A 17,624-nucleotide genomic window follows, 5' to 3' on the forward strand; every position below is an offset into this window, starting at 1 on the left:
CCTCCAAGGTGGGGGCCAGGGGAGAGTAGTGCTCAGAGCCTCCTAGGAGCCCAGGGAGGACTGTGGCAGGGGGAGAGGGGGGGGGTGCCTGGGCTGGGTGCAGGGCTGTGCACCACCCTTGAGCTGTGACCCCAGTAGGAAGGCAGTCCCTTGCCTTACGTGCCGCTAGTGGGAACCGAACCTGGGACTCTGGTCTGCAGGCCCACGCTCCAACCTCTGAGCCAAACCGGCCCCCTCCCCCAATCTCAGGACTGAGAGACAACTTTGGGCACTTGCCAGAGACACTGCCTTCCTACTGCCTCCAGGGGGCGCGAGAGTCACAGGTAGGTGTGGGTGGCAGGACAGAGCCAGGAAGGCTGCCTCAATCCCCAGAGGTGGGCTGGTCCCTGTCCCTGTCCCTGTCCCCAGCAGTCAGTCAGCCCCGCAGCCTCTGCTCTGAGCTGCCCCGGGCACCGGACAGGGATAGAACAGCGTCCTGGTGCCCCCAGCAGGCCTGTCCCACCCTCCCCTGCCAGGGTGCAATGGGATCCCCTCCCCCGTCCAGGCTGCAGACCTGCGAGCTCTGCTGGAAGGGGAACCCCAAGTAGGGTCGGGGCACATGCTCATCACTTGGTCCAACCACTCTTAGGAGTAAAATTATTTATTGTCAGAACATGTTGCTTGATGTGTGCGGGGGAGTGTGCGTGGAGGTGTGAGCGTGGGGGTCCGGGGATGGTAGGGGACAGAAGTAAACCCATTCCTCAGAAAGGGGCTCTGCAACAAGAGGAGACAGAGGCCGCCTCCCTGGAGGGGAGCTAGCCCTGGGAGACCAGGGGCTCCAGGAAAAAGGGCAGGTGTCGGTGGGGAGCCTGCCACCGGGGGCCAGGGGCTGCCTCTGGGGCGTCACTGCTGCTCCACCAGCCCCACGAACTTGCAGATGTCCTGGGCAAGCAGCTTTGGCTCCTCAAAGGCAGCGAAGTGGCCCCCACGGGCCATGTAAGAGTAGGAGATGAGTTTCGGGTACTTGAACCTCACCCACTTCTCTGGGACGTGCAGTAACTCACAAGGGAAGGCAGCGAAGCCCATGGGCACGTGGACCTTCATCCTGGAAGGGACAGAGATCCCCGAGGGGTGGGCTGCTGCCTGGCAGCCTGTCCCCCACAACAGGGGGTCCAGGGGACTGCAGGCAGGTGGGGTGGCGGTGTCATAAGCCACCCCCCTCAATTCCAACCCACTAAGAACCCTCTTTTCTGGAAGGGCTGCCCAGGCTGGGAGTAGGACGGGACAGCCTCACTCCCCACCTTTGTTCCCTTTCCTTCTGCTGTCCCGGGGTCTTCATCTGAGATTAGGAAAGGGCGACCGGAAGTCCCAGATCCGTCAGTGCCACAGAGGCCAGCATCCTGGCCCTGGGGAGCCCCAGGACTCCCTCTGGGAGCTGACTACAGGCGAACACCTGGACCTTTACCTTGGGCTCCCATTCTGCACACCCCGCGCACCCGCACCCGCGGGCCGGGCTGTGCTCCTCTGCCGTGGAATGCCCTCCCTGAGTTCAAGGCCGGGTCTTCCCCTACTCCCTCCCTTGGAGGGCCCCGCCCCAGGGGCAGGCTCACTGGTGGTGCTTGTCGGCCATAAAGTGGTGTCCCATGTTCTCCTTGTAGAAGCGCTGGGAGGAGGTGATGGTGCCGGTTGTCCAGTAGATCATGATAATGGTCAGCAGGTCATCCAGGGAGAACTTCCTGGGAAAGCAGAAGGCCTCTCTCAGTGCCAGGTGCAGTTGTACAACAAACAAGAATTGCCACCCTGGGCTGTGAGCATTTCCCAGGCCCCGTGCCCATCTGGCTTCCTTCCTCAGACCTCACTGCAAGGTTGGGGGTGCTGTTCCCATGCCACAGGCAGGGCAGGCTTGGCCAGTATCACCACCTACCACGATGACAGGTCGTGGATGCAGAGTGCTGACCACGTATGAAGCGGGCTGTGCTGGTTTCACCATCATCCTGGGTGGTGTCAGCCATCCCTGCCCCCAGGCCCCCGAGGTTCCACCCAGGTGGGAAGGAGCAGGTGAGGTCAACCGAGCCCAGGGGCCTTGAGCTGGTCACTACGAGGGTCCGGGAGGTGGGGTCCGGGACGTCTGTGAGCGGATGCTGCACCCCCTGCTCAGAGGCATCGCCCACTCTGGTGTCCACAGTACACACCTTCCCCGGACCATCCTCAGATGGGGCTGAGCCTGCCAGGCCCTGGGCAGACCCTGGTCTCCAGGCAGCCTTCAGAACCCTGGGCCCTGGCCCAGTCTAGCCCCCGAGCAGCAGGGCAGAACCAGCAGTTCCGGGGCATTTCCGTTCACCAGCCCGCAGCTTGCCCGTGTGCCTCTGCCAAACCTGGGTCACCCCAGGAGGGAGCCGAGGGCTCTGCAGAGTCCCCCACTCAGCACGAGACACAGCGTTTTTCCTCCAGCCTGGACTTCAGAGCAGGCTGACTCCACTCAGGCCGCAGGGCCCCAGCCTCCAGGAGGAACAGTCACTTGGCTGTCACTGTTGGAGCACAGGGTCTGTGGACTCTGGAAGCCCCACATTCCCCTGGGCTGGGCTCCCTCCCCCCACTCTGCATCCAGAGCCCCCCCTCCCCAGCCCTCCATGGCCTGCCCTCTGCCCACTGGCTGTGCCTTCTGGGCCCCCACTTTTCCCCACTCTTCTCCCCACCCCATCATTCACCCCACCAGCTTCCACCCTTCACCCCTGGGAATAACTGCCCAGTGGACCCAGACCTTCTAGCTTCCAATGACACTCACCCCTTCAGTGTCCTTCCCTGAGGCCTTCTGCCACCTGGACCCACCTGACAGTCCACAGACCTGAGGGGACTCCCGCCCTGCTGATGGGTCCATTATAAACCCGTGCTCTCGGATTTCAGCTGCCACCTCCTCAGAGGGTCCCAGCCCTCAGTGCCCACCCACAGCCCTGCCTTCCCGGCCTTTGAAGAAATCCAAGTCCACGGAGCGGCTGCTCCTCCCATGCCCTTCTCCGCTGGATTCCAACCTGGGAGCCTGGTGCCCCCCCCAGTGAAGACGGCGAGGAGGAGTGAGGAAGGCGCTGCTGTGACGAGGGGTGCCCCGGGTCTCACCTCTCAAGGCCGCCGTCCTCCAGGTCCCGGAACTCCGCATTGGTCCAGGTGGAAAACTTCTCTAGAATATAGGCAGCTAGTCCCACGGGGGAGTCATTAAGGGCACAGCCTGGCACAGGGAGAAGCAAGAGGGACTCAGGCCTGGGACCAGGGAGCTGGCCGTCAGGGCTGAGGTGTGGTGCAGGCCCCTCGGAGCAGTGCCAGGGCCAGGGAGCCCATGGCGGGGCACCACTCTGCCCTGACTGGGGTGCTCCTGCACCTCACTTCCTTAACCCTTGCCTCAGAATCCTCATGCCTGATAAAAGGGGTGATACCTCCCCACTGCCTCATGGGAATCCATACTGTATGGGCAGCTTCCTTCAAACGGAAGGGTCTGTGACTCTGGGTTTTGTGAGATCCAAATGAGAAATATATATGATAGCTATTTTTAAAAAGGTGGGTTTTTTTGTTTTTTGTTTATATGCTATGATTAGTGAAAAATTGAGAAACAACCTAAAAGCCCAAAATAGGGGATCAGTTACAAATAAATATTGATCCACCCACACGCTGTAATACTGGGCAAGCATTAAAATGGCTAGGACAGCAGCACGGGCGAATCTCCCAAACATAAGATTAAGCCAAAGAAGCCAGACTTAGAAGAGGTACCTACTCTAGAATTCCACTTCATATAAAGTATCAAAACAGGCAAAAATCCATCTATCTGTCTCAAGTCAGGAGAGTGTTACCCTGGCGGTTTGGGGGACAGGGCAGGGGACTTCTGGGCCGGCGGGTCGTGTTCTGTTTCTGGTTATATGGACGGATTCCACTTGTGAAAATTCATCAACCAAAATGTTAGCAAATTTGTTTGAAGGCTGGGAACAGGGAAGGTAGGGAGGGAGGCGTGGGGACATGTGACTGTCGTTTCTGTTTTGTGGTTTTTGCATCTTTCAGTTTTTTGAAAATGAGTGTGGATTACTTTTATAATCAGAGGGGAAAAATGCTTTTATGAAGCACTATTATTTTCATGAGTTGCCTAATGTATGTTGAGCTTAGGACTGTCCTGAAAACTATAAAGGACTTTGAGACAGACAAAACTATTCCTGGGTGCTCTCGGAGTGGGATTGGGGGGTCGTCTGGTGGGTGCTTCCAGGGTTATCTGACTCTCCAGGGGTCCCCTATTCTCTCGCCTGACGGAGGCTTCATAGCTCTGTAAACTGAAAACAGACAGTTATGCAAATGCTTCTTTTTGTTTGGATTTATCTTTGTTGTTGAAGGTATTACAGACGTCCCTCCTTTCCCCCTGCGTGTTTCTTGTTCACAGAGAAGCAAATGGAGACTTAAATGACTATTACTGGGGATTTTGACGGTTTGCATCTATTAGCCTATTAATTTTAGTGTTCCTAATTGCCTTTGAACTGTTCTGTTTCACATTCTGCTGGGTCCTTTATTAGTTAATTAATGAGTTAAGTGAAATCTTTGACATGTGTTCATTTTATATTTGTATGATTTTATCTTTTTAAATGTTTTTGTCTTTTTTTATCCTCACCCGAGGACATTTTTCCCACTTTTTTGTTGTTGTTGTTGTTGTTGTTGTTCAGATTGAGTGGGAGGGAGAGGAAGAGAGAGAAACATCAATGTGAAAGGGACACATTAAGTGGTTGCCACCCTCACGACCCCAACCAGGGCCGGGACAAACTGCAACCGAGTTACGTGCCCTTAGCAGGAACTGGACCCAGGTCTCTCTGGACCGCAGGCTGACGCTCTAACCGCTGAGCAAAACCAGCCAGGGTGTCTTTTTTTTTTTAATGATCCTTTAATAGGACCCCGGTGGCAGAAACAGTTGCTGGGCCTCTAGTTGTCATGGAGATTCCCGCTCTGGGCCCTGGGGCACCCCCTCCTCTGCCCCCACAGCTCCAGAGGGACCAAGCCCCCAGGCTTCCTCCTCCACCAGCCCTCTCCATCTCTCAGGGGTGGAGGGATCCGGTGGCAGAGCCACTAGGAATATGAAACCCGCTAAATGGAAATGTTTGGGAGTTTGATGACCACGCATCAAGTCACTTCCATGGAAAAATGCAGTTTAAGGGTTGAAAGAGCTCCAAGTCCCTCAGAGAGGTTGTCACCTGTGAGCAGTGCCCCTGGGGGTAGGCGAGGCCTCCCCTGGTTGGGAGCCTTCCTGAATGGAATGGCTGTAAACCCCTCCCTGGCCCCTGGTGGAGGGGCCACTGAGCGGGGCCACCTCCCAGCACATACCCACAGTGTCCGGCTTGGTGCTCTGGATATGCATGTAGCCGCTCTCCCTTATCAGGCTGAAGAAAATCTTCTTCAGGGGGTACATCAGCTCCATATCCCTCTCGGTGTAGCCAAAAAGCTTCCGGAAACGTGGTCCCAAGAAAAGAGTCAGGGGGTAGAAATTTCTTAAAACGAAGGCCATGTTCAAGTGCAGGCCTTTCACGTGGCTGAGGACAGAGAGGGGCCAGGTGAGGCTTGGCTGGTGTCAAGGCAAGGGGGGGTGGAGAAACAGGAAGAAGAGGACACCAGGACCAGCCCCCTTCAGCATCTGCCCCTCTGGGGTAGCCATAGAGGTGAAAGGGCAGGTTGGCGAGAAACTGGTTTCTAGAAAGTTCTGGTCCAGTTGCTCCCAGGGTTTGTTCCATTAGGAAGGTCTATTCCCTGACCTTCCCCTCCTCTAACTGGCCCTCTCTGCCTGGGCATCTGGCCTGAAGTCTCCAACCCTGTGTGATATCAAATGAAGGGTGGATCCATGTCCTAGTGCCCCGGGCAGAGCTGAATGCCAGGGAGACCTGCCCCTCTCCCCTGGCTCACAGCATCCTAGCAAGAGGACGCCCCAAGACTCAGACACCATGTCCAGGCAGGGCCCAGCGTGAACAACCCTGCCATGCTGCACAGATGTCCAACTTGTAGATGCACACACACCTGAAAGTGACCCTCACCTGGGCACCAGCTGGGCCATGTTGGTGCAGATCAGGGACCCCCAGTCCCCACCTTGAGTATAGAATTCCTGGAAGCCCAGCCGCAGCATCAGCTTATAAAAGATCCTAGCGGTCGCCACTGAGTTCAAGCCTGGTTGTGAGGGGGAAAGAGGACAGAGTCATGGAGCGGCCACTCCTTAGGTCCTCCCATGGCCTGTGACACTCCTCACACCCCCTTGCCGCAAGCTAGGTAAGAGCAGCTCAGGAGAGATAGAATCCTGTACCCAAAGGTGGAGTGCCCGATGCCCGCCTTGGTGGCCAGGGAGTGAGCGGGCAGATGGGTTCCGGCCAGCCCAGGGGAGCGTCTGTGGGCCCACATGGCGTGAGGGGCTAGGTCAGTCCTGCTGGCCCGGGACAGTCCCCGGCTTGCCCTGGAGTGGGGAGCTCTCAGAACACTGCAGTTCAGGCCCCCAGTCAGCACCGAACAGCCATGACCTTGACTCTGGGAGTCAGGCCTCTGCGCAGACCCTCGCCCACCACCCGCCTCAGGCCCGAGAGGGTGCCTGGGCCCTGTGTATAATGACAATGCCTCCTTGCTCCTCTCCCCCCCCCCTTAGGCTCGGAGGGAAGGGGTCCCAGCCGACTCCCCGCCTCACTCTCCCAGATGGGGAGCCCAGGGGGAAGACTGGTCCCCGCAGGTGAGGAGGGGCAGGCCCGCAGCCCCCGGCAGCCCCCTTACCCTTCTTGGAGGATGCCTCTGAGAAGCCATAGCCAGGAATGGAAGGGCAGATGACTTCAAAGACGTGCTCGTCGCTCAGGCCGTGGGTCTTGGGGTCAGTCAGGAGCGGGATGATGTTATAAAACTCGTAGAAGGAGCCAGGCCAGCCATGCACCATCAGCAAGGGCTTTGGGGTGCGGCCGGCAGGCAGCTGCGGGGGCTTCACATGGATGAAATGGATGTTCAGCCCTGGGGGACAGAGCATAGTCAGGGTGGGGGACAAAGGGGAGAGGGCCCTGCAGCTGGGGAGGCTGCGGCCATGGCCCCCAGGTATCCAGTTAGGCTCTGTACCCTCCAGAGCTCAGACAGTGGGTGCTGCCACCTCAGCCCCCCACTGCCATGGTACTGATCACAGTAATAACAGTAATAACCACCAACACAGGCCAGCAGTTTACACCATACTCCAGCTCCATGGGCACTCAGCCTTCGTGACCCTGCAAGGGAGGTACTTTCCTGTGGCCTGTGCAAATGACATGAGCTCTCTGAGGCCAAGGCCATGGCCATTCGTGCACTGTTGTTTTCCCAGAGCCCAGAACAGGTCCTGGCTCATGGCAGGGCTCAACAAACACGTGTTCAATAATTTTTTTATTTTATTTTTATCCTCACCTGAGGACATTTTTCTATTTTTTGTTCAGGTAGAGTGGGAGGGAGAGAAAGGAAGAGAGAGAGAGAAACATTGACGTGAAAGGGACACATCGAGTGGCTGCCACCTGCATGACCAACCAGGGCCGAGGACAAACTGCAACCAAGGTACATGCCCTTGGCGGGAACCGAACCCGGGTCTCTCGGGACCGCAGGTCGACGCTCTAACCGCTGAGCCAAACCGGCCAAGGCCATGTTCAATAATTTAAATATCGGGGGACGAGCCCCATATATCTAGCAACAGAGAATGAAATAGATTACAGTTTAACAGTATCCTGGAATACAATACAGCCTCGAAATGACAATGTAACTGTGTATTTCCCTTTTTTCCTTCCTTCCTTCCTTCCTTCCTTCCTTCCTTCCTTCCTTCCTTCCTTCCTTCCTTCCTTCCTTCTTCCCTCCTTCCCTCCCTTTCTTTTCTTTTTTTCTTTTGGTTAATCTTCACCCAAGGATATTTTCCCACTGATTTTTAGATAGAGTGGAAAAGAGGGAGAGAGGGAGAGAGAGAAACATGGATGTGAGAGAGATACATCAATCAGCTGCCTCCTGCACGACCCTACTGGGGATCGAGCCCACAACCCAGGCATGTGCCCTGGCCGGGAATCAAACCGGGACCTCTCAGTCCATGGGATGACTCTCAGTCCACTGAGCCACAGCAGCTGGGCAGGGAAGATATGTATTTATTTGACAGAAAACCATTCAGTATATATCACTACGTGGTAAAGGCAAATTACTAAGACATATCCATTGTCTGATCCACTTTTCACAAACAATCATATATCTGCATGTATATGGATTTTAAAGTCTGGAAGGATAAATTACAAAATTGTAAAAAAAAAAATTCTGAGCAGGAGAATTTCAAGTGCTTTCATTTTCTTTTTTATGTTACATGTACTTTCTAATTTTCTACAATATCAAATGCATATTTAATGTATATTTTCTACATATATTAAATGCATAAATTTTTTTCGGTGAGTGGAGACATTTTTTTTTTTTTTTTTTAAACATTTTTTTTTTTTTTTTTTTTTTTTTTTTTAATCCTCACCCGAGGACATTTTTCCACTTTTTGTTCAGGTAGAGTGGGAGGGAGAGAGAGGAACAGAGAGAGAGAAACATCGATGTGAAGGGACACACCGAGTGGCTGCCACCCGCACAACCGACCAGGGCCGGGGACAAACTGCAACCGAGGCACGTGCCCCTAGCGGGAACCGAACCCGGGTCTCTCAGGACCGCAGGCCGACGCTCTAACCGCTGAGCCAAACCGGCCAGGGCGAGACATTTTTTTTTTTAAGAGTGATGGACACTTGGAACACCATCCTAGCCAGGGCAGGTGGATGGATTCCAGGCTTCTCTAGAGACAGGGTAGCCCCTTCCCAAGTGAGGGGCCTGGAGAGCACCTAGGGGGTCATTGCAAACAAGGCCAAGGCTGCTGTCAGACCTGGAACCCCCACCATGAGGGCTGGAGTTGACAGCCCAGTGTAGCTGATGTTCTGGTCTATTGTTAATTCCTGATACCAATAATACATATTTATGGTAGAAAACGGAAAACAGAGCAAGCAAAAGGTGAAAAAAAATCACATGTAATCCCACTTTCCGAAGAGAAAATTGTGTTGTCTGTCAAAACTCTTTTTAAAATACATTTGAAAATTTGGAACAATTTTTGATGTCTAGAAAAATAGTAAAGGTAACACAGGAAGTTCCCACATCCTCCTGTTCATTTTCCTACTACTAACGTCTGATGTTGGGACCATACATTTGTTACAATGAAAGAACCAGTGCTGATACATGGATAACTGAAGTCCATACTTACAAGTTTTTCTTTTTTAAATATGATGGTATTAATAACATTTGACATAAGACCGACCCTCTTCACAGACTATTCAGTGTGTAATATTGTTATCTATAGGCTCAGTGTTGCGATCTCTGGAAGTATTCACCTTGCATAACTGAAACTTTATATCTATTAACTCCACCTCTACTGCCCCTCCCCCCCCTCCCAGCTCCTGGCAACCACTATTCTCTCTGCTTCTATGAACCCGACACACTTCGGATACTTCATAGAAGTGGAGTCATACAGTATTTGTCCTTCGGTGACTGGCTTACTTCGCTTAGCGCGATGTCCTCAAGGTTCACCCATGTTGTCGCATATTGCGGGATTTCCTTCCCTTTTAAGGCTACTATTGGCATATATGTGCAATGGAATATCACTCAGATTTCCTAGTTTTTACCTAATGTCCTTTTTCTGTTCCAGGATCCCGCCCGGGACACGTGACATTTAGCTGTCATGCCTCCTTAGGCTCCCCTTGGCTGTGACAGTTCAGACTTTTCCAAAATGCTGAGAACATAACTTCCTTTTAGCAAAAATAGGACCCTACAGCATTCTATTTTGGAACCTTATTATTTTTTTTTTTCTTTCACTTTACAATATATCCTGGGCATCCTTCTATGATGCTAAATATACTCCCATTCTACAGTTTTTTTAGTAGGTAATCTTACCGCCTTTGGAGCACAGTGCATGATGTGAGGTTATTTTTAAGTCAAGTTTTATCACATTATAATTTGGGTATAAATAAAAAAACCCCATATATCCATACATGCTTGCGTGCACACGGGCCCTCCCTAGGGTGGGAGCTGAGCCCTGGGGAAAGGGCCCAGAAAGAGACTTCTTGTCACTGTGTATCCTTCTGCACTTTTTGAATTTTAAATCTTTACATTTTCAAAATGAAGAAAAATGCTAACAACACATCCCTCATAATTTGCTCTTTGAGGAGGACATGTTCTCTTGGTTTCTCTCTGGGTCTGTGGGGCCCTCAGGATGCTCCCTGCCCAGGCTGCTGTGTTAGGAGCCAAGTTGGGTTCAGAGGCAGTGCTGGGCCTGGGGTGTGGTGAAGGGAGGGGGTGGGATGAGGTCACGGCCTAGGGTTGAGCTGGGACAGGCTGGGGGTCTGGAGAGCTAGTCCTGGTCCAGAACCTCCACATCCCTGTGACTTAGGCAATTGCTCCATCTCTCTGAAGTGATGGGCTGGGCATCCCCACAGGCCTCTGTAGAGACTGATCAGTGGTGGGAGGCCTAGAACAGGGGCTAGAGCCAGAAGGTCCCCACAGACCCAGGAGGATGAATGATGAGGCCAGTGGGGACGATGACAGAACATCGGGGTGGGGGTCAGAGGTTGAGCCTTGAGCAGCCCAGAGCACGGGGTCAGTGTAGGGGCTGGGAGGACTTTGAAGGCCCAAACATGAGGGAGGAGGACAGCAGCATATAGAGGTGAAGAAGGAGGCCTTCTTGGACCAACCCCAGGCTGGGGTTGAGAGAGATGCATTGAAGGTTGGCTGGGCCCAGGGATGGGAGACAGCCAGGACAGCACTGTGGGGGCTGGGCAGCAGAGAGCATGTGAATCTGGGCTCAAACTGTTGCATTTATCAGGATTTCGCATTCTTCTTGTATCCTGTGAGGTTATACCTTTTAAATACATCTCAGTGACCAATAACTGGATTCCAGGTCTCCCCGGCTTTGTCTAAGTCATGTCCAGTGTCTAAGAATGCTATTCCCATGACAGTCCCTCTCCAGCTGGTGTTTTGGAAACGTACCTTCAATCTTAGTCTTGAAGTGAGGGTACCTGTTGAGAACCTCCACCTGCTTCCTCCAGTCAAATTCAGTCTGCCAGTAGGAGAGGATTTTCTTCAGATAGTTGGAGTTGAAACCATAGTGGAAGCGGCTGTCCTCCAACGGTGGGGTTAAACGAACCTTCTCAATCCTTCGGTGTAAATCCTAGAGCAAAACGCAGGACCCCAAGGAGAGAGGGGTGGGTGAGGCAGAGCACGGAGAAAGTTCTTTCGGAAGACAGAGCCAACCCTGTAGCCAGCAGACACTGCGCTCTGCAGACGCGAAGCTGCAGAGGGTGAGGGGGCCCCTGGTCCTGAGACTGGGCGTCAGGTTTAACGCAGAACAAACCTCTGTGTTTCCCAAACAGTGGCTGTTCGCAAAGCCCACGTTCTTTACCTTTGACTTCAGGATTGTTTCTCATCTTCAGTTTTTAAATGTATGAACAATACACATCTGTAGTGAATCTAGACTTCTATGTACAGGAGCTGGCAAAGCTTTTGGTAAAGGGCCAGATGGCCAATATTTTAGGTTTTCCAAGCTGCAGCTGCCCCACCCTGTCCTCGCAGTGTGGAAGCAGCCACGGACGTATGTGGATGAATGGTGTGGCTGTGCTCCAGTAAAAATTTATTTATGGACCCTGAACCTGAATGCCATATCCTTTTCACAGGTCACAAAATGTTCTTCTTTTGATTTTTTTTTCAATTATTTAAAGATACAAGAACTATTCTTAGCATGGGGGCTATATAAAAACAGGTGGCAGGTGGGTTGCACATGAAGTGTGGTTTGCCAACTCTGATATATAGCACTAAAGAACACATTATAATTCAGTTGGGATAAAAATGACAGACCAGGAGAGAGGGTGCAAGTCTAATGGGTGTGCATCAGACCAAGAGACCAGGCCAGGCTGGGAGAAGTTCAAGTCAGCTCATGGAGCCTTCCCAGAGTGTCCCCCCAAGCATGTGAGTCACCCCCAAACAGATTTTGGAATTCTTAGGCTCTGAGTCTAAGACCCAACTAAAGGAGTTATCCTCAGGGCTCAGCTTCTGTCCTAAATATCAAGTCCTACTGGGAGTTGCACCTGCTTTCTCAGGGAGGCAGCCCAGTTTCTGCTTTTCAACACTCCTTTCTATCTCAGAACCTGCGTGACGTTTTTCTCGGCACGTCTTGTGGCATTTATCCCTTTTAATCTTTTAGTTAACTCTGTGCGTGTTTCTTTTCCCAACTACTGAACTATGAGCATGTGAGGGGAGAATCTCTCAGTCTTTCAAGCACTCAGCATAGTGCCTGCACACAGTAGGCACTCAGGTACCCACAGAAGGAAAGCAAGAATGGGTGAGGACATGCCAGGTCCCACCCACCCTCCTGGAGCCGCTCGGGCCTGCCTCTCAGATCAGCCCACCCCACTGGTCACATCCTTCCTGACTCCAGCCCTGTGCAGAGAAGGACACAGGCTTTAGAGCTGGACAAATCTGAGGCCAAATCCTACGTATGATCTCCGTCACCTTGGATGAATTGCTTCACCTCTCTGAGCTGAGAACAATAGACCTCACCATGTAGGATTACTCAGGACTGGCTGGCACACAGTAGGTGCTTAACCATTGCTGGCCCTGCAGCAGGTTCTCTGTGCTCCAGCATTTTATGTTACCACAGTCTGCTCTGCACTCAGGATCTCCACCCAGGACATGACAACCTGCTGGCTTCCTCCTACAAGCTCATTCCCCCAGTTGCAGATGGGGCACAAAGGAAGCGAGACCGCTGGGTCCAGCTAGCACCCCCTCTCCCACCTGGGCACTCCCAAGGAGGGACCATTTCTCAAGCCTCTCCCCCATCCCAGCCTACGGCCTGACCCCAGTCTCAGGGAAACCACAGAAGGGGCTTCCTGCCTTCCCTCTGCTCAGCCCTGCCTGGAAAGAGGGGCTTACATTGATCTCCTCGTCCGATGTTTCCACCTTGAAAGGGTGAATGCTCTCATCCTCTGGGGCTGTGGGCCTCGCCCCAGGCCCCCACCACCCTTCTTCAAATGGCAATGTTTCCTCCTTGTCCCGGGAGACGAACCAGTAGATGACGAAGCCCACCACCGAGGCAAGGAGAATTTCCAGCCACATGACTCCTGCAGAGGGGGACAGTCCATTAGCCACAGGGAACACCTAGGCAGGCCCTGAGCCCTGGCTGGAGATGCCATACTCCTAACCTCTCCCACCTAACCCTTAATTTTATGTACTCTTGACCTAAAAAATAATATAAGCATAGTATAGAAAAATTGGAAAACAACAGAAAAAAGCAACAAAAATCACCTATAATCCTTCTGAGCTATGAAATTTTTCATCAATTTGGGAAAATAGGAACCCAAGTTGGCTCCTACATACCCCTGGGTGTGGGGGGTGCATTTCTGAGGCCTCATGTTTCTCTGTGGGGCTTCTGTTCCAGTAGCTTCTCTACCCTGTGACTCCCTCCTCCGTGGGAAGAGCAGTGACTTCTGCGTGGTGGGCTCAGCCCCTTGCTGTGTCTCTCTCAGAGGGTCCTTCCTTGGGATGTGGGTAAGGGGCAAGGGCGAGGTCTGAAGTGCTGGAAGGTAAAGTTCAATCCCGTGGGTGGGAGGGAGTGTCAGGTAGCCCAAACATGGCCACACATCTCAGTTGTTTTTTTAAATTATTTTTTCTTTTTTTATCCTCACCCGAGTGCATTTTTGCATTTATCTTCAGATAGAGTGGGAGGGATAGAGGGAGGAAGAGGGAGAGAGAAACATCAATATGAGAGAGACACATTGACTGGTCGCCACCCACACGACCCCAACAGGGCTGCGGACAAATTGCAACCGAGGTTCGTGCCCTTAGTGGGAACCGAACCTGGGACTCTCCGGTCTGCGGGCCAATGCTCTAACCGCTGAACCAAATCAGCCAGGGCTCAGCTGGTTTTTAACAGCTTTATTGAGATACAATCTACACATTATATAATTCACCCATTTAAAGTGTACAACCCAATGATTTTTAGTCTACTCACAGATTTGTGCAACCATACCACAATTTCATAACATTTTCACCACAGCAAGAGGGACCCTGTCTCTTAACTATCACCACCCCTTAATGCCCCCAGCCAGGCCCTAAGCAATCACTAATCTAGTTTCTGTTTATAGATTTGCCTATTATATTTCATGTAAGTGGTTTTAATCCCGTTTGCCTGACTCCAGTCTTTGTTCTCAGAAGGGAAGAAAGAAGAGCTTACTTAGTTCCTGCACCCCAATACTAGGAAGACTGGCCATCCTTGTTATCTTCTAGCCCCTCACCTTCCACAGCTCCAGGGAAGTAACCGGCAGAGGTTCATGTTCAGAAAGATGTGCATGGACACGGTCCCCATGCCAGAGCCAAGGAGGTTCTGCAGGACATGGCGAAGTTAGGACCGATGGAAGGAGAAAGCGTTGGGTCTCAGTTGGGGCCTCAGCACAGCCACCTGACTGTCCCAGAAACCAAAACTGAGGCAGGGGGGTACCCACTAGGAAACCCACCCTAGTGTGTCCTGATGGAGTCACAGGGTGGAGAGAAGCTTCTGAGAAGTCCCCCTTCAGAGAAACATGAGGCCTCAGAAATAGTCCCCACACACAGGCCGTTACCACAGCATGCTAATTTGGCACGCGGTAACCACTAGCTATTTATTGACATTTTTAATCCTCACCCGAGGATACGTTTTTATTGATATTTTAGAGAAAGAGAATGGGAGGGAGGGAGAGAGAAACAGTTGCCTCCCGTGCACGTCCGACCAGGGATTGAACCCACAACTTTTGGTGTACAGGATCACCCTCCAACCAACGGAGCCACCCGGCCAGGGCATCCCCGTTAGTTAATAGCGGGTATTACGTGCACACGAAGTAAGGTGTTCTAGGTTAACCCTCTGTAACAGGCGTTGACTCTGCCAGTGGGTTTTCAAGGGATGTGACAAGCCACGGGCCATGCAAACCCATCCAATAAGGCGCTAACATTCATCAACATTGACTTTGCTTTTCATGTATTTAAGGCGACAATCAGGGCAGACAAGGTTTTGTCCCAAATCACACTGCAATTGGGAGGATTAGAATTTGTAGCCAAAGCATTCATTCCCTGTCACTAAGCACGCTGCCCGTCCCCCCCCTCCCCGCCCTTCCTGTCTCCCCTCCGCATCTGTTTTGAGCCTCAAACCTCAGAGCCAGGCGGGCCACGGCGGTCCGGGAGCCTCGGCCGTCTGCCCCAGCGTTGCTCCTAGGCCTGCACAGCTTCAGGGGGAAGAGAGAAAGAACAAGCAAGACCCTGCTCTTCCTGTCCCATTGGAGCAGAAGTTCAATGGGAGGTGACGGGGCAGCGAGAAGAGGCGGGGCCTGGGAGCTCGACCAATCAGAGCTCGGTCACTCTGTTTAACCGCGCCCCTGAGCTCCCGGGCTGGAAGTGAGAACCGAACCGCCCACCACCGGGGGTGGAGGGTCTCGGGCTTTGTGGCTGCTGCCTTCAGGCCTCCGGAAGTCCCTGCCAGGGCTGCTGCTAGAGGATGAGAAGTGCAGGTTTGAGGCTCAGGAGAAGGAGCTGCTCTGCCTGCCCAGCTCCCTGCACAAAGCAGGTGAGTGTGCGGGGCCAGCTGGTGGCTTTCTTCCCTCCCCCGCGTGGGCTCCTTGGGGTTGGGCCGGTGGAAGCAAACATCTCCCACCGTGGAGAGAAGGGACTGTTCACCAGGAAACCCAAGGCCAGCTGGACTCTGATAGCAGCCGCCTGGCTTGGGGAGGCGGTAGCACTAGTCGGGTGACAGAGCCCTCCTTTCTCCACGGCCCCTCCCTGCCACTTGGCACCTAAGAAGAAGAGGCTGCATCGGCCCAACTTCCAGGGGTCAGACCAGTCGCTTGGTTGGAGCCAAAGAGCACCCAAGCTGGAAAGAAACTCAGCATCCTTGAGCCCAACCCCTTCACTTCATAGCTGGGGAAACTAAGGCGGACCTGGGGGGAAGTACCTCTCCCAGACTGCAACACAATCAGAACAAAAGGAGAAAAGAGTCACAGCACTTTCTGCCTTCTATTGTACCTCCTGTAGGGCAGGGTTTCTCAACCACAGCACAACTGATACTTTGGACCAGTTAATTCTTTGCCGTGAGGGCTGTCCTGTGCATTGTAGGGTGTTTAACAGCATCCCTGGCCTCTACCTACTAGAAGCCAACAGTACCCCCCTTCCCCAGTTGTGACAACCAAACATGTCTCCAGACACTGCCAAATGTTCTCAAGGGGTGAGGGGGGTGGGAGCTGCCCTCATTGAGAACCCAATGCTATAGATCGGTGATTCAACTTTAGAATGTTAGAATCACCTGGGGAGCTTGTTAAGCCAAGTTCCTGATTCAAGGGCTCTGGGGTAGGGATGGAGAGTTAGCAGTTCTAACAAGTTCACAGGTGATGCTGCTGCTGCTAATCTGGGGACCACAGTTAGAGAACCCCTGTTCTAGACTGCATTGTAAACTCTAAGAAGACTGTCCATCTGTCTTGCTCCCCAAGGTATACCAGTGAGCACCAAGTCCAGTTCAGGCAGATGCAGGGAGCTGGCCAACAGTTGTTGAATGAACACTTGGGCCCAAGGTAGAAGGAACTCTGGCTCTTTTACAGGATCAAGAAGAAAGGCCAAGAGAAAACGCCATCTCCAAGGTAACAGGTGAGCAAAGAACCACAGAGCCTCTCTCTGCCCGCAGATTGGTGAGTTGGTCCCATGCACAAGGTTGGATACCCAAATTGCCATCCTGGTTATGATCCTCTAGGGAAGGGTGGACTCATGGACTCTGCAGCCATGGTGTCTTTGGATATATACCCAGAAATGGAATCACTGGGTCATAAAGCAGTTCCATTTTAATCTTTTGAGGACAATCCATACTGTTTTCCATAGTGGCTGCACCCATCCTGTATTTGCACCAACAGTGCATGAGAGTTCCATTTTCTCCACACCCTTGCCAACACTTATTGTTTATGGATTTATTGATGGTAGGCACTCTGACAAGTGTTAGGTAATATTCTATTGTGGGTTTTTTTGTTTTTTAGAGAGAAACGTTGATGTGAGAGAGACACATCGACTGGCTGCCACCCACACACCCCAACCGGGGCCAGAGACAAACTGCAACTGAGGTATGTGTCCCCAATGGGATCCGAACTTGGGACTCTCTGGTCTGCCAGCCTACACTGCAACCACTGAGCCAAATGGGTCAGCCAGAACCCATTGTGGTTTTAATTTACATTTCTCTAATAATTAGTGATAGTGAGCATCTTTTCATATGTCTATTGACATACTTGAAAAGAATGTATATTCTGCTGCTTTGGGGTGAAATGCCCTGAAAATGTCAATTAAATTCATTTGGTTTAGTGTGTCATTTAAAGCACTGTTTCCTTGTTGGTATTCTGTCTGGAAGATTGATCTATTGATATCAATGGGGTGTTAAAGTCTCCTATTATGACTGTATTACTGTCAATCTCTCCCTTTATGTCCTCAATATTTGCTTTATATATTTAGGTGCTCCTGTGTTGAGTATAAGTGTTTACAAGGGTTATATCCTTTCGTTGGATTGATTCCTTTATCATTATGTTATGTCATTCTTTTTCTCTTATTATAGC

The 17,624-nt window shown here is 52.2% G+C and overlaps 1 protein-coding gene and 1 long non-coding RNA gene across 5 annotated transcripts in view; one reads left to right on the forward strand and one right to left on the reverse strand.

Moving 5' to 3' along the window:
- Positions 1-629: 629 nt before the first annotated feature.
- Positions 630-17,624, reverse strand: part of EPHX1 (epoxide hydrolase 1) — a 34,742-nt gene continuing 17,747 nt past the window's right edge. For 2 of the 4 annotated variants that reach the window (XM_036277481.1, XM_036277479.1), the window contains exons 2-9: positions 12,949-13,136; positions 11,011-11,191; positions 6,742-6,969; positions 6,024-6,153; positions 5,323-5,528; positions 3,094-3,202; positions 1,590-1,715; positions 630-1,084 (exon numbers count right to left, since the gene is read on the reverse strand). In XM_036277481.1, the coding sequence (XP_036133374.1) occupies positions 883-1,084; positions 1,590-1,715; positions 3,094-3,202; positions 5,323-5,528; positions 6,024-6,153; positions 6,742-6,969; positions 11,011-11,191; positions 12,949-13,131 (1,365 nt within the window). In that variant the 5' untranslated portion in view covers positions 13,132-13,136 and the 3' untranslated portion in view covers positions 630-882. Of the gene's footprint in view, positions 1,085-1,589; positions 1,716-3,093; positions 3,203-5,322; positions 5,529-6,023; positions 6,154-6,741; positions 6,970-11,010; positions 11,192-12,948; positions 13,137-14,309; positions 14,399-15,195; positions 15,305-17,624 lie in introns of those variants that run through there. The other 2 variants (XM_036277480.1, XM_036277478.1) reach the window with 2 other exon arrangements.
- Positions 15,462-17,100, forward strand: LOC118640566. The gene is made up of 3 exons (XR_004961417.1): positions 15,462-15,607; positions 16,524-16,677; positions 17,058-17,100. It is a non-coding gene; the product is annotated as an uncharacterized LOC118640566 (long non-coding RNA).

This window comes from Molossus molossus, unplaced genomic scaffold (assembly GCF_014108415.1).
Source record: "Molossus molossus isolate mMolMol1 unplaced genomic scaffold, mMolMol1.p scaffold_m16_p_23, whole genome shotgun sequence".
Classification (NCBI taxonomy): domain Eukaryota; kingdom Metazoa; phylum Chordata; class Mammalia; order Chiroptera; family Molossidae; genus Molossus; species Molossus molossus.